The sequence below is a fragment of the Crinia signifera genome, chromosome 1 (assembly GCF_055691185.1).
Source record: "Crinia signifera chromosome 1, ASM5569118v1, whole genome shotgun sequence".
NCBI lineage: Eukaryota > Metazoa > Chordata > Amphibia > Anura > Myobatrachidae > Crinia > Crinia signifera.
This window is the reverse complement of record NC_139217.1, coordinates 353,173,875-353,188,606: the sequence shown is the minus strand read 5'-3', so window position 1 is coordinate 353,188,606 and position 14,732 is coordinate 353,173,875. Positions and strand designations below refer to the sequence as shown.

Here is a 14,732-nt window from a genome sequence, read left to right as displayed (position 1 = left end):
GTTGGCGGGACGACCAGTACCGCATTCGATAAGGGCGCACTCCACCCGGTCTGTGGGGGCATCGTGGGCCCTGAGGGCAGGGGTCTCGGCGGAGAGCATCTGCAGGGCAGCCACGTGGTCTTCGGCTCATACGTTCATCAAATTCTATCGATTCGACACCTTTGCCTCGGCCGATGCGGCCTTTGGCAGGGGTGCCCTCAGTGCAGCTCAGGAGCGGTCCCACCCTTAGGGACACAGCTTTAGGACGTCCCATACCCCAGCATCCACCACTGGCCGTAAGAAAAAAGGGGATTTTTGGTTCTTACCTGTAAAATCCTTTTTTCGGAGGCCAAGGTGGATGCTGGGCGCCCGCCCTACCGCTCCAAATCTTGCAGTCATAGTTATAGTTCACATTTTAGTGTTCTGGTTATTGAATGTTCAAAAGTTGAATGGTTCCCCTCTCCTATACCTGTTCCTCGGCTTGTTAAAGTTAAAAACTGGTCTCTGAGGACAGGAAGGGGTATTAGGGGGGCGGAGCCTGGGGCTGCACTAGCCACAAGAAGTTTGTACTCCTTGGTGCCCGGACCTCCAGCCCGGAATACCCATACCCCAGCATCCACCTTGGCCTCCGAAAAAAGGATTTTACAGGTAAGAACCAAAAATCCCCTTTTTTTCCCCCTGATTACTGTATCTTCCTTCTTATTTGTACAGATGTCCACTGAAGACTTTGCAGAAATGTGAGATTGCATTGGAGAAGCTAAAGAATGACATGGCTGTGGTAAGTAATGTCTCTATGGCTTTGGCAGGGCTCGACATATATATTTAAAATCTAGGAGCCAGGAGGAAAATGTAGGAGCCAGATAAAACAACAGGAACGAAAAATGTACACATTACATATACCACACGCCGTAATTACAGATTATGCCACATATGTTTCGCTTACCTACATGCTCATTGCCATGGGTTTCATGCTTGATGCCAGGGGTTAACATGCTCTGCCAGGAATTAATATGCTTGTTGCCAGGGGTGAACAGGCTCTGCCTCTATGGGGCTACCATGGTCTGCCAGGTGTTAATATGCTCTTCCAGTGGTTAATGCTTGTTGCTTTGGGGTTAACATGCTCTGCCAAGGGGTTAACATGTTCTGCCAGGAGGGTACAGGGAAAGTTGGGACTGGGCTGACTGAGGGGAAGTAGGAGGAGCGGGACTTGCTACTATGACCCAGCTGGGACAGAACAGTGTACAGGGAAAGCTGGAACTGGATTGCCTGAGGGGAATAAGGGGGCAAAGCTTGCTACCCTGACCTGGCTGGGACAGAGCAGGGTACAGGGAAAGTCGGAACTGGGCTACCTGAGGGAAGATGGGGGTGGGGTTTGCTCCTCTGATCTGGTAGGATACAGGGAAAGCTGGGAATGGACTGGGCTGCCTGAAGGGAAGAAGGGGCGGTGCTTGCTACCCCGATATGGCTGGGACAGGGCACTGGGCAGGGTACAAAGAAAGTTGGGACTGGGGTGTCTGAGGGGAGGAAGGGGGTGGGGCTTGCTCCCCAGACCTAGGACAGAGCAGACTGAGCAGGGTAGAACTAGGAAAGCAGACTGCGGCTCTGTCACTGTGCATTTACTGCACTATCTCTTTGCAGCCTGGGACACTGCTGGGGCTACTGAGCTAAAGCAGTGCTTTGCGCTGTTGTTGCCTGTGTGACAGACGACAGCAGCAACCTAGCAGAGCAGGGAGAGCGCCTCTTCAGCCCGGCGCCTCCTTGCACTGCATGCTCTGCTCAACCGCACAGGTGGGCGGAGAGGAGCAGGCGGGCAGCGGGGATCCTACTGCTGACGCTGCTGCTGCCTGTCAGTATGGCAGCGCATAGCATCAGTAACTCCAGTGCACCTTACCTTCCGCTGTGCCTCTGCTGTACTACACAGGTGAAAGAAAATGTTATTCACTAGGAATAGTCAGGCGCCTTGCAATGAGCTGGTTCTCTGATTAGAGCAGCTGCTTGGTTGTGGGGGTAGTCACTCCCCACTAGAGAATACAAAGAAAAACAGGAAGACTCACACTAAGTGAGTCAAGCAGCGCTCAAGTCAATGAAATAATACCAGAAATTTGAAAAGGTATAACAATTTTTACTGTTTCTTTAAAAACACATGTAAATACAATACACAAATAAATAAAATCAATTTATAATGGCATAATGGGTGAAGGGGGGAGATAAAAGTAAATTGGAGTGAAAATAAAAATTGCAAATGAATTTGAAAGAAAAAAAGTCCCGCCTCAATGGACACAAAAGAATCTACTGTGTCGACACTTTTGGAGAAATAACAGGTAAGTGCACGTTACCAACAATGAGTAGTGAATCCCTTGGATGAGGATGATACTGGGGGTCCACTCAATGTTTGCGGAGATATTAGATGCCGCTGGAGGTTGCCGCTTGATGTAGACCAGATCTTTTATTGGTGTGGTGAGAGACTGATGTGGTTGTCTCAATCACCAAGGTTGTCTGGAGCGATTCCACCCAGATTGTATTACCAAATAGTGGGATGAAGAAGTGGCTTCCGTGCCTGGTAGCAGTCCACGCTGGTGTAGATGTTGTTAACCAGGGGTATAACATGCACGGTGTCCGCCAAGTAATGAATGCCAATTGGAGTGAGCAACAGAAGTGATGTCCAGGTCTGTCAAAGTGTCACAGTTGTGTCCAGAGGTGGGGGGCAATCACCTAACGCGTTTCACTGCGTCCTGCAGCTTTATCAAAGGTGTGGGGGACTATGAACCTAGACCAGGTATATATACCTTACTTAATGTGGAAATCATTACACCTGTAAGGTTCAATTAACAGTTCTAATTCGAATAATACACATTGCATAAGTATATTAATAGGGAGGCAGACATATATCCTAAACATAGAAGTATTGGGTCAATATAAAACCAGAATTAGGCAATAAATACATATAAACTTTATAGTTACGATTTTTAGCTGCGATCACGTGACCGGAGATAAGTCACGTGATCGGAATTGTATGTGTGGATGAAAATATCTTTATATTTTTATACCAAATACATTTTTCTTCCTCATAGTGGAGGTGCTTGGGCGGCAAACAATATCCGCTGAAGATAAGATTATCAAAAGTATAAATATACATCAATAGCAGGCACCTACGTGTGTGGAGCGCATATGCGTTCCAGACAGAAGCCAGGGCGAATCGCTTCCGTGTCTACCCCGGAAGCGAAAACGGGACTTAGCGCCAATTTGGTTGGTTATTAGTTGGAACGCATATGCGCTCCAAGAGGTACTTCCGCTTCATAAGTGGGATCTAATGACAGGGGTGGAGTGCAGTAGGCTAACCAATCATAGTAGCCAGGGGGACGGATATATTAACATAATTCGTTGGTATAGATAATATATTCCTGCTGTTTGAACTGGTGTGTATGCGGTCACGTGACCAATCATTATCTAGGTATATGGAGCGCATTATGTGTTCCAAAATGTCACGTGATCGCAATACTCCAGAGTTATCTCAGAAATTTCAGTAAAATAACCTCAGTAAAATTTCAGTAAAATAACCTGTTATTTCTCCAAAAGTGTCGACACAGTAGATTCTTTTGTGTCCATTGAGGCGGGACTTTTTTTCTTTTAAATTCATTTGCAATTTTTATTTTCACTCCAATTTACTTTTATCTCCCCCCTTCACCCATTATGCCATTATAAATTGATTTTATTTATTTGTGTATTGTATTTACATGTGTTTTTAAAGAAACAGTAAAAATTGTTATACCTTTTCAAATTTCTGGTATTATTTCATTGACTTGAGCGCTGCTTGACTCACTTAGTGTGAGTCTTCCTGTTTTTCTTTGTACTACACAGGTGCCTCTGTAATCGGTGGAAGGGCAGGGCGCATTTAAATGTTTAAAAACCGGGCAGGATGCAGCTCCCTGCTATGGAAGCTTAACAGCCGGCGGAGGTTGAGGACCGCACCACACCACCAACCCGGCCAAGACCAGATCACTGTGGTGACCTGGCTCGAGAAACCCTGGGCTATGCTATTATCTTGTAGATGTATATTTGTTTTATATTCAGCTGTGCGTATCACAGATTAGTTAACTATATTATGTAGCTTACAGAGGTTCACAGTTTCCTTAATTTTGTTTCTTTCCAGCCCACTCCTCCTCCACCAACTGTTCCATCCACAAAGCAGCAGTATCTGTGCCAACCACTATTGGATGCAGTCCTGGCAAATATCCGTTCACCTGTATTCAACCACTCTTTATATCGGACATTTGTACCAGCCATGACTGCTATACATGGACAGCCCATAACGTAAGCTAATACAAGCTTGGCTCCTGTCCGAGAACAAGCAAAGTATTGTTTGACTGTTAATACAAATGATTATGGGGCAGATACAGAGGTGGATGCTATTTAGAGTTTACCTTAAAACATCAATATTTTGGGATCTTCATGATGTCGCTCACATTGCCACAAAACCTGTGGTATGGTTAATAATGCTGCTGGTGTTTGGCAGCGGCATGTCTGCACAATTTTCTGCAGGTGCTGATTCCAGTGTCTGTCGTCTGATGCAGCTACACTGGTTCACAGAAGCCTGCAGCGGGCTTCTATTTACTTGACGCCTCTTGCATTATTTTGCACATAAATTGCTTATAAAGACACAGCGTGTTCTGCGTCAATCTATAAATAAGGGTGGTTTTATATGCATCTATTTTTTTTGTTTTTTTTTCTACTTAAAAACAATCCTGCAGATCTAAATCGGTGATCATACTGTAGCAAACTGAAATTGTTTCCAGTCTTAATTAACATTGTAGTGAAGAAATACAAAAGTGAAAATTTGACTTACTCCTCTTTAGGATTTAATGGTTGTTTTAATGGGCTGATTAAAAGTTGCTAAATGTGGAGCCTATTGCTGCAACTAGATAATTGTTCATTACACAGGCACGGACTCCGCCCTTTATCACTGTTTGACCACTTAACTGACTTTTCCCCACAAAACTGCTCAGCTTTAGATTTTTTTTTGTATTACTTAATACAGTTTTTAAAGTTACAATTTATTTAAATGGTTTATTTGCAAAATATATTTAAACCCCACCCCCTCCCCTTATATTTATTTATTGTTCTTTCACCACCCCCACCATCTAGCTTTATTTTACGTCTTACGTGATTAAAGGTAAATAAGAGCAGATGGTGCACAACCGCACCGGAGATACAGAATTTGCTATATGTGGAATGGGTGTGCTTAATCTTCATTTCATGTTCTGAGAACACTGCTTATTGTGTTTTATAGGGCTCAAACGGTTGTTCCTCGAAAGAGAAAGTTTGAGGACGATGAAAGACAGAGCATTCCTAATGTTCTACAGGGCGAGGTTGCGAAACTACACTCCATATTCCTGGTTAACCTCGATCCATCGCATTGCAGTAATAATGGAACGGTTCATCTTATTTGCAAATTAGGTAAGCGTTACCAAAGTGCAATTAGAGGAGGTGTGTTGAGGACTATATTTAGTGTCCTCCTAGTATTGTGGCGGTTAGTACAATTTATGAATATTTTAGATATAAACTGAACAATCAGAATGTGGCTCTAGAATGGCAAGATGATCTTGGAGCAGCACTATTGCTGCTTTGTTTCCTGGGGCTTCTTGCCCAAACTGTTCAGTTTTTGCCCATTTCTGCATGCCCATTGGCAGAAACAAATGTGTATCTTCTGGAGGGCATGGGGTGTGAGATGAGCCCCCCTAAGTCCTCCCATGAACAGAAGTTGGGAAAGCCAGCCAATCACTACAGTTACTTATTAGTTTCACCCTGGACCACCAGGGTTAGAAGGGTTTTGGGGTGGCTGGGGGGAGAATTAATATACTCACCTGGTCCCTCTCAGGATTCCCTCCAGTCTGTATTCTAACTGCCAGCATTCCCACCGCCGGTCAACCCTGTGTATAAACAAATGACCGCAGAAGTTGGAACTGAAGTGCTTGTCAGGAAGAATGGGCCAAGGGGAGTAGTTACTTTGTCAATGGTTACAATGTCTACAAAATATGTGGAGTATGCATGCCAATGTGATCGGAATTCTAAGTAAAGCATTGTTACAATTCTGCTTTACAGCTGTGTAAAACAAATTTGTTGACGTGAAGATACTTTATATAACCTTAGAACTGCATCCGCACGTTGCTGTAAGGATTATGCTGCCTACAGAGTATCTGTTGATGAATCTTACCAGTCCTTGGGCCAAAATTCTCCTAATGTAAACTACCCATAAACTGAAAACAGAAAGTTTGACTATTTATCCATGTACCATTTCTTCTCAAAGAAGTAGCGGCGTTGCTATGGGGGTCGTAGCTGGGACCAGAATGTCTGCACATATGTGGACAATCCAGTCACTAACTCCAGTAGCCTTTGCTCCTTGAGGTGGTTCTGTGATGTGCAATCATGGAGGGTACCTTTTTTAACACATAGCTGCTTTTTCAGGAAATGACCCTATGAAAGATGTTTCTTGGTAGTACCGCTTTTCTCATCATTTTTTTTTCTTTGTGAACCTAGATGACAAAAACCTCCCAAGTGTACCTCCTTTGCAGCTGAGTGTGCCAGCAGATTATCCTGAGCAGAGTCCCCTCTGGATGGACAATCCTCGGCAATATGGTAATGTTAATGACTGTTCTAATTCTTTCTCATTCATGTACTGTTGGAGCCAAAAAGTCTCAGAAAACTAATGAAACAGCTCAATGGCATATACCTTACTATACTGAGGAAAAAGTTACCAGTTGATTGTAATAATTAACCAAAATATTGTTTCTACCCACAAATAAGGACTTGGAACTGTGAAATATTAACTAATAGAAGTGCTTAGCGCACCTGGCACACATCGCAGCTAGAGTTTCTAAGATTACTTTTAAATTACTCATGCATTTTTTATGTTCATATAGTTCTAGAACTGGGGTGGGCAATACGCAGCCCTCCATGCCTTGCATCAGTTTCAGCATGGCCAAATAGCAAAACTATAAGGCAAGGCATGCTGGGATGTGTAGCTCCTTAACAGCTGGAGGGCGGCTTATTGTCCATCCCTCTTCTAGAAGAATGTGTTGTGGTCTGTTCTGTATTCCATGTGCTTGGTTGTGATGATGTTTTCTTTTGCAGAAGCCAACCCATTCCTGCAGTCCGTGTATCGCTATATGACCTCCAAACTCCTTCAGCTTCCGGACAAACACTCTCTTACAGCCCTGCTAACAACATGGGCACAGAGTATTCGGCAAGCCTGTCTATCAGCTGCATAGGCAAAACATCATCTTCACATCTATGCAAAGAACTGGACCAGTAATGTATTTCCATGGGGCCAGAGAATGGAAGTGCTTGAGAAGTATTGTACTCCTGCATGATAGCCGCTACTGATTTATAAGCTGGTATAATACTGGGGGCTTTTAAATCAGCCAGCTACGCTATATATATGGTGTAGAACTCAAGACAGAAGTTAAGAGTTCAGATACCTTTTTTCTTTGCAGCTCTGAACCCTGTCAGCATGAGTACAGTAATGACTACCATGCCCCTTGTGATGGTGCTCTTTGGATGGAGAGCTTTGTGATGCACTCGCATGTAACCTAGTAATAACATGTATACGAGTCAATGCTTGATGTGATCAGGCATATTTTGTACACATCTTTTAAATTGTGTTTCTTTTGTTATAATAAATCAGACTGTTGCCTGCAAGAATTATCGATTGTTTGATGGATAGCTGCAATTTGTCAGAGAGAAAAGACCCAAAGTTATAAACTGACCACATGAGGTCCCTTAACTGCTGATCACCTTCATTTTCCAGATGTACAAAGGATATGAGCATTTGATGTGCCTTCTCGGTCTAGCAGAGAACATATTTGTAGGGTTTGTTTTTTTATGTAGTCATTTTAAAGTGCATCAGAAGATCATTTTACCAACTTATACTTTTGCAGATCCGTTTCATAGCTTTGAAACTCTGCGGTGCCACAAACAATTTTTCACTGCTAGAACTCAGCTGGTGAAATAAAGAACTTTAAAAGATCAACATTTCTCCTCTATCTGGGGGACACTGTACACCATTGGGGTGTTAGGGCAGGGCACTTAATTATGATTTGTGACTGTTATTTATCAATGGGGACCACAGACCATGAATGGGTAGGGTGTGGTATGGCGGTCCGACAGGGGGGATCCCGGCGGTCAGTATCCTGACTGCCGGATCTCAGACGGGGGCGAGCGCAAAGAAGCCCCTTGCGGGCAAGGTGACTCACTTCGCTCAACCGCCACAAGGGAGACTAGCCCCTGTGAGTCGGGTTCCCCCCTGTCAGAGCACCAGCAGTCGGGATACTGACCATCGGGATCCCCCTGTCGGGCAGTAATCCGGCACCGGAATGGGTATAGGTGGTGAGCCCAGTCTTGATGACCATTTATTTCAGTTTGATTCCTTCAGCAGCTACATCTTTCTTCCTACTTCAATGATACTGCAGATTCTACACATGTTTTGGGTGCGGTATTGTGATCCTCCTTGCTCAATTGGCCGTGCAGAGCATAGTTCATGATTTTTCTGAATCTCTCCATTTCTGTGCTAGGGTGCATAAATTGAACTAAAGCACTACTATGGTACATAAAATGTGGAGAGAGATGTCTCTCTAGAAGCATTGGGATGGGAGCCCACAGAGTTCTAGCTATGCTTCTAGTGTCAGGTGAGTGCTGAGGATTTTGTTTCCCAAAACTCGCTCAGTATTATGGTGTTGGTGATATTGGGTTCCACAGAGCAGGCACACATAAGCACTCCTCTCTTTTAATAATCCTCTCTGACTGCGAGGAAGGTTGAGTACGTGATGGTATAGGTCAGGGGTAGCCAACTCCAGTCCTTGAGCTACCAACAGTTAAAATTTTCCAGGTCTTCTCCCAAATCACAAATGCAGTAATTAGCTCTAACGGTGGATCTATCATAATGTGTCAGTGGGTAACGAGTACATCTGTGCACCTGCTAGGTGTTCTGGAAAACATGAACCGCTGGTAGCTCTCCCGGACTGGACTTGGTTACCCCTGGTAAAGGTTATGGTACCTGCTATAAAAGTGATAACTGCACTTTAAAAAAAAAAAAACTACTGCCCTAATTTGCCCTAATTTAAGCCATGAGAAGCTGCTGTGACTACTTCGAGGAATGTGTGTATAGCTGATCTATGCTGGCGGCCTATGGAGATGCAGCTGATATCGGGCTATTTCAATTACTTTTTTTGTGCACAGAGCAAGCTCCTGCCAGCAAGCAGCTCGCCTTAAAAGCACCTGTAGCATCCCCAATAACTGCTTTGTGGTCAGGGCTAATTGGATAGCCCCGGGTAATCAATTAGCCACGGTAAAGCTAATTGCTAACCGCCTCAGAGAGACGTACCTGTCTACTGAAAAATGGGAATTGTGGGGAAGAGAATAATAGCAGCATTCCAAAGGAAGAGGAGCTTAGTGCCTTCCTTATATCAAACATCCCTGCCTCCGCCATACATCATTTTTGTCCCAATTTGAGAAACAGTTGACATCTCTTCCTACCAAGAGCTAGAAGTGTTCTGCAAAAATGACTGTTTGGAGCATAAATGATCTGAACACTGATTGCATCCATGGCCTTGGCATTCTATTTTGACCCAAGGGACAGGTATTGTATTTAGCTACCCTTTTATTTGTTTGAGGGAGAGAAATAGGAGTAGAATATTGTAAAAGGCATTTATCATATGTGTGGGGTTTTGAGCTCATTGGCATTGATGGAAAGTTATTTTAAATAGTGGTCCAAACTGTTTGTGTTGGCGTAATATAAACCAAATATCCTGGTTTTAAGTATGTGTCTTATCAGTGTTTGGTTCTGCCTGACTTACCAAAGTGACTGATAAGGCTGCTAATTGGAGAAAGGGGTACATCTGGATATATTGTCTAATTTATTGGAGCCTTGATGTAGATTGAGTTCCAATACAGAGGAACTGGTAACCGGTGAGGACAAAAAAGGGTGTATTGTAATGACACATCCCTATAATAGTGTAAAGTCATCTTTAACATGCATGCACAGTGGGTGCTGTCTCTGATAGCTCCGACAGGACAGGCTGAAATGGAGACCCTGACTGGGAACAGGTTAAGCATCAGAGTGGGTTGTGGAGGCAGCAGAATGCAGTGTAGATAGACTGAGGACAGAATAGTATAAAATAAAATAAAGGTGTAGTGGAATGGACTTAAGGATGAAGCCAGTGTTGCATCTCTTTGCTTCATTTAATCCTCTCAAATTGTGAGGCCCACTTATCCATACATCAGCGGCAACCTGTTTGGATGAAAAATTATTATGCATTCACACAAAGGGGGACACTGGAAGTTATGAAATCTAGCTGTAGTTAGGAGTCTAGGCACCAGAGTTGACTTTCAAGGCAGCTTAAACTCCTCCTCCCTCAATACTGTTTTTAAAAAAAAAAAAATATTTTGCGCCCAGAGGGGGGTGGCAACATTGAAGGCCTGGTGCTCCCCTCCCTTAGTAGAAAAAGAAAAAGGTGGAATATAGTTGGATGGAAGAAAAAAGTACTTTTTTTTTTTTTTCTGAGGGGGGGGGGTTTGTTGGAGCACTCTTATTTTGGAAAAAATTCAGTTTTTAGATTATTTATACAATGATAGTATGATATAGGTGCTCAATGCACTACAGTGTATATCCAATGCAGTAGTATAATCTCAAGTCAGGTACTTTTTTTTTCTTCCATCCAATTTATAAATACTTTGTCTGTCTGGGGTGCACCTCCACTACGCGTTATTTGGTGTAAGGATTTCCTTACAAAATTCTGGACTCTCAAGACTATACTATTTCATAAATCATAAAAATATTTATACCTGTGCACTGGTTTCCCCGTTCCCACTTTCCTTCTTGCTACAAAAGGTGGAGTATGTCATTTGTTTCTGTTCAGGCGTAATTGAAGGGCCATATTTTCTCAGCAGCTGTTAAGAGATGTGGATAGTCAGTCCCCACAGAACTTACTAGAATCCCAAAATTATATTTTACAGGGCTTCAAAAAATTGATTAGATAAAATTATGAGCCTGATATTGGCAATTACAAAAATTATAAAGGTCTCCTTTCCTCAGTAATTCAAATCCCATAAAGATTTATTATGAGCAAAGATAATTGGTGCCTGTCTAACCTCCAAATATGACCTGTCTTTGTCAATATAGTACTTCCTGTGTGAAGACTAAGGGGGGTATTCAATCTCCCGCCGATCTTCCCGACAGGGCTCTATTCAATGCTGTCTTTCCCAACATCATTGAACAGGGATCTCTGCAGAACGGTCTAGACTTTAGAAGCAGTGGGGCGTGTTCTGCTGAGAACGGCCATGGATTGTCAAGCTCCCGGCCGCAGCTCGGCGATCCGCGGACGTATCTCGCAGCTACGCCCCCTTTTCGGCATTCGGCAGACGGGACACTTGACGATTCTTTGTCAAGCCACCCAAGTACAGGACACCCTAAATGGACTCAAGGAAAGGGATTTAACAGGTAAGGTAAAAAATCTATGTGGAATACAAGCTTCTTCCTATAGGTATAGGGTGGTGAGCTAAGCCAGGCATCAAACTGTAAACTTCTATGCGTAGCCCAGACTCTCACTCCCATCTATAAGAAATATTCGCACTGTGTTCGCAATAGCAGCTGAGGTATGGATGTCACGATCTATGAACATCCATATGTAAAATCACAAGCACTGTTGCTAAAAATATATAACAGGAGTAATCCTTTTCTCCAATTTCACAGGGGACGCTGGAGGAGACTTACAGTGGGTAAATGATGTGTAGTCACTGGGAGCTGGCATTTTTAATAATTTTAACTAGTATGAATGCTCCTCCCTCTCTATACCCAAGCCTTATACCCCTCTCAGGCATACTCCAAAATCCTGGATTTTGCACATGAACCTGCATCAACCCGGGAGTTTGTTGTTTGAAAGGTATCAACTCAGGACTGGGGTCCCGGACCCTGCCATTGACATGGGTTTTTCCCAGGTTGGTGACCCGGGTTAAGTGTGTATGATGCAATCTGGGTATTTGCTCTCTGGCTGCTTAAAAACTTTTCGACCAGTAAGAGCCACATGATACCTGCTGATATTAGTGATAGCTGGAGAGGGAAGATGCCACACATGAGAGGAACACAGGGCAGAGAAGTGTGCCAGTGCCAGAGGGTATAGTGTAAAGGGCCTTTTTTACACAATATGTTAAAATAAAGACTTTCAGAATGTTTTTTAATACTTTAACAAAAAACTTTTATTCTTTAAATAAAAACCGTTTTGAAAAGGAAAACTGGTATGGTATTTTACTATTTTTATTGGTATATGATACATGGAATGCAGTCCATTTAGGGCTGACCCCACATTTGCATGACCTTATTGTGTGTGCAAAATGTCCCCTTATGATGACACCTTTTTAAAAACTGGAAAAACCATCTTCTGTCTGATAGGGGCCAGCCCAGAAACTTCCTGGGTCTGTGAAGGTAGCGTGAATCTGGTGCATGATTTTATTTACTATATTGGGTAACTACCTTACAGCATACTTGCCTACCTGACCCTCTCCTCGAGAGCTACCAACAGTGCATGTTTTGCAGGTCTCGTCACAGAATCTCAAGTGACCTAATTAGCTCCATCTGTGTACCTTTTACAATGTGTCAGTGATTAATGCGTGCAGCTGTGCAGCAACTAGGTTGTCTTGAAAATGTGAACTGTTGGTAGCTCTCGAGGGCTAGGGTTGGCTACCACTGCCTTGCAGGTAAAAAAAAAAGTAGACCAATTGTTAGCTCCCCCAAAAACTCAAACCGTTTGTATTGGGAGTTGTGCATATGCATCTCTGGGGTGGCCATTTAGGGGAGGAGAAAACACCAACACATACAATTGAGATTCTTTTAGCCAAGCATTCATGTCGCAGTCAATAGGAAAGCCCAGTGTGTCAAAAGATGGCACCACTGCCAGAATTTAGGCTCCCTTAGTATCGCTCCCTATCATTTCTGTGCCTTTTGAGAGAGAATCAGTATGGATTTGATAGGGTGAGTGGAAATGTCTGCTCGAGGCCATCAATATATACTTTTGGTAGTGGATTATGCCACCCGATACCTGGAGGCTGTACCACTGCGTAAAATAAAGTCTAGCATGATTGCCAAAGAATTGTTAATACTGTGTGGAGTTTGTATATTCTCACATCCCCCCCCAACATGACCCTCTCCAGGAGGGACACATTGCTCTGTTTCTGGACTTCTCCCTTAATTAATGATTGCCATTACCTATGTTGAAGTGCCTTTCTACACAATTAACCTGTGTGAAACAGGTGATGGCAATCATACATTATCAGGGAAGTCCAGAAACAGAGCATTGTGTCCCTCCTGGAGAGGATCATGTTGGGAGGTATGTATTCTCCCTTGCGTGGGTTTTACTACATGTACTACAGCTTGCTCCCAAAATCCAAAAATATACTGGTAGGTTAATTGGCTTCCAACAAAATTAACCCTAGAATGTGTGCGTGTACATGGTGGTAGGGAATATACACTGCTCAAAAAAATAAAGGGAACACATAAACAACACAATTTAACTCCAAGTCAATCACACTTCTGTGAAATCAAACTGTCTACTTAGGAAGCAACACTGATTGACAATAAATTTCACATGCTGTTGTGCAAATGGAAGAGACAACAGGTGGAAATTATAGGCAATTAGCTAGACACCCCCAATAAAGGAGTTGTTCTACAGGTGGTGATCACAGACCACTTCTCAGCTCCTATGCTTTCTGGCTAATGTTTTGGTCACTTTTGAAAGCTTTCACTCTAGTGGTAGCATGAGACGGAGTCTACAACCCATACAAGTGGCTCAATTAGTGCAGCTCATCCACGATGGCACATCAATGCGAGCTGTGGCAAGAAGGTTTGCTGTGTCAGTGTAGTGTCCAGAGCATGGAGGCGCTACCAGGAGACAGGCCAGTACATCAGGAGATGTGGCGATGTAGAGGAGGCCAACAACTCAGCAGCAGGACTGCTACCTCCGCCTTTGTGCAAAGAGGAACAGGAGGAGCACTGCCAGAGCCCTGCAAAATGACCTCCAGCAGGCCACAAATGTGCATGTGTCTACTCAAAAGGTCAGAAACAGACTCCATGAGGGTGGTATGAGGGCCCGATCACCACAGGTGGGGGTTGTGCTTACAGCCCAACCCCTGTGCAGGACGTTTGTCATTTGCTAGAGAACACCAAGATTGGCAAATTTGCTGCTGGTGCCCTGTGCTCTTTACAGATGAAAGTAGGTTCACACTGAACACGTGACAGAGTCTGGAGATGCCAAGGACAACATTCTGCTGCCTGCAGCATCCTCCAGCATGACCGGTTTAGCAGTGGGTCAGTAATGGTGTGGGATTTCTTTGGGGGTGGGGGGGAGGGGCCGCACAGCCCTCCATGTGCTCGCCAGAGGTAGCCTGACTGCAATTAGGTACCAAGATGAGATCCTCAGACCCCTTGTGAGACCAAATGCTGGTGTGGTTGGCCCTGGGTTCCTTCTAATGCAAGACAATGCTAGACCTCATGTGACTGGAACAAAGTATTTAATAAGAATATTTCATTCATTCAGATCTAGGATGTGTTATGTTAGTGTTCCCTTTATTTTTTTGAGCAGTGTAGATTGTAAAGCTCCACTGGGGCAAGGACTGATATGAATGTTCAAATATTCTCTGTAAAGTGCTCTGGATTGTGTGCGCTATATAAGAAACTGTTAAATAATAATTCAAATACTGTATACCTGTCT

The 14,732-nt window shown here is 43.7% G+C and overlaps 1 protein-coding gene across 6 annotated transcripts in view; it reads left to right on the top strand.

The window, feature by feature from the left end:
• Positions 1-12,261, top strand: part of MED15 (mediator complex subunit 15) — a 40,175-nt gene extending 27,914 nt beyond the window's left edge. For all 6 annotated transcript variants that reach the window (XM_083148278.1, XM_083148268.1, XM_083148258.1 and 3 more), the window contains 5 exons: positions 691-757; positions 4,130-4,290; positions 5,267-5,433; positions 6,514-6,612; positions 7,108-12,261. In XM_083148278.1, the coding sequence (XP_083004404.1) occupies positions 691-757; positions 4,130-4,290; positions 5,267-5,433; positions 6,514-6,612; positions 7,108-7,244 (631 nt within the window). In that variant the 3' untranslated portion in view covers positions 7,245-12,261. The remainder of the gene's footprint in view (positions 1-690; positions 758-4,129; positions 4,291-5,266; positions 5,434-6,513; positions 6,613-7,107) is intronic.
• Positions 12,262-14,732: the final 2,471 nt, after the last annotated feature.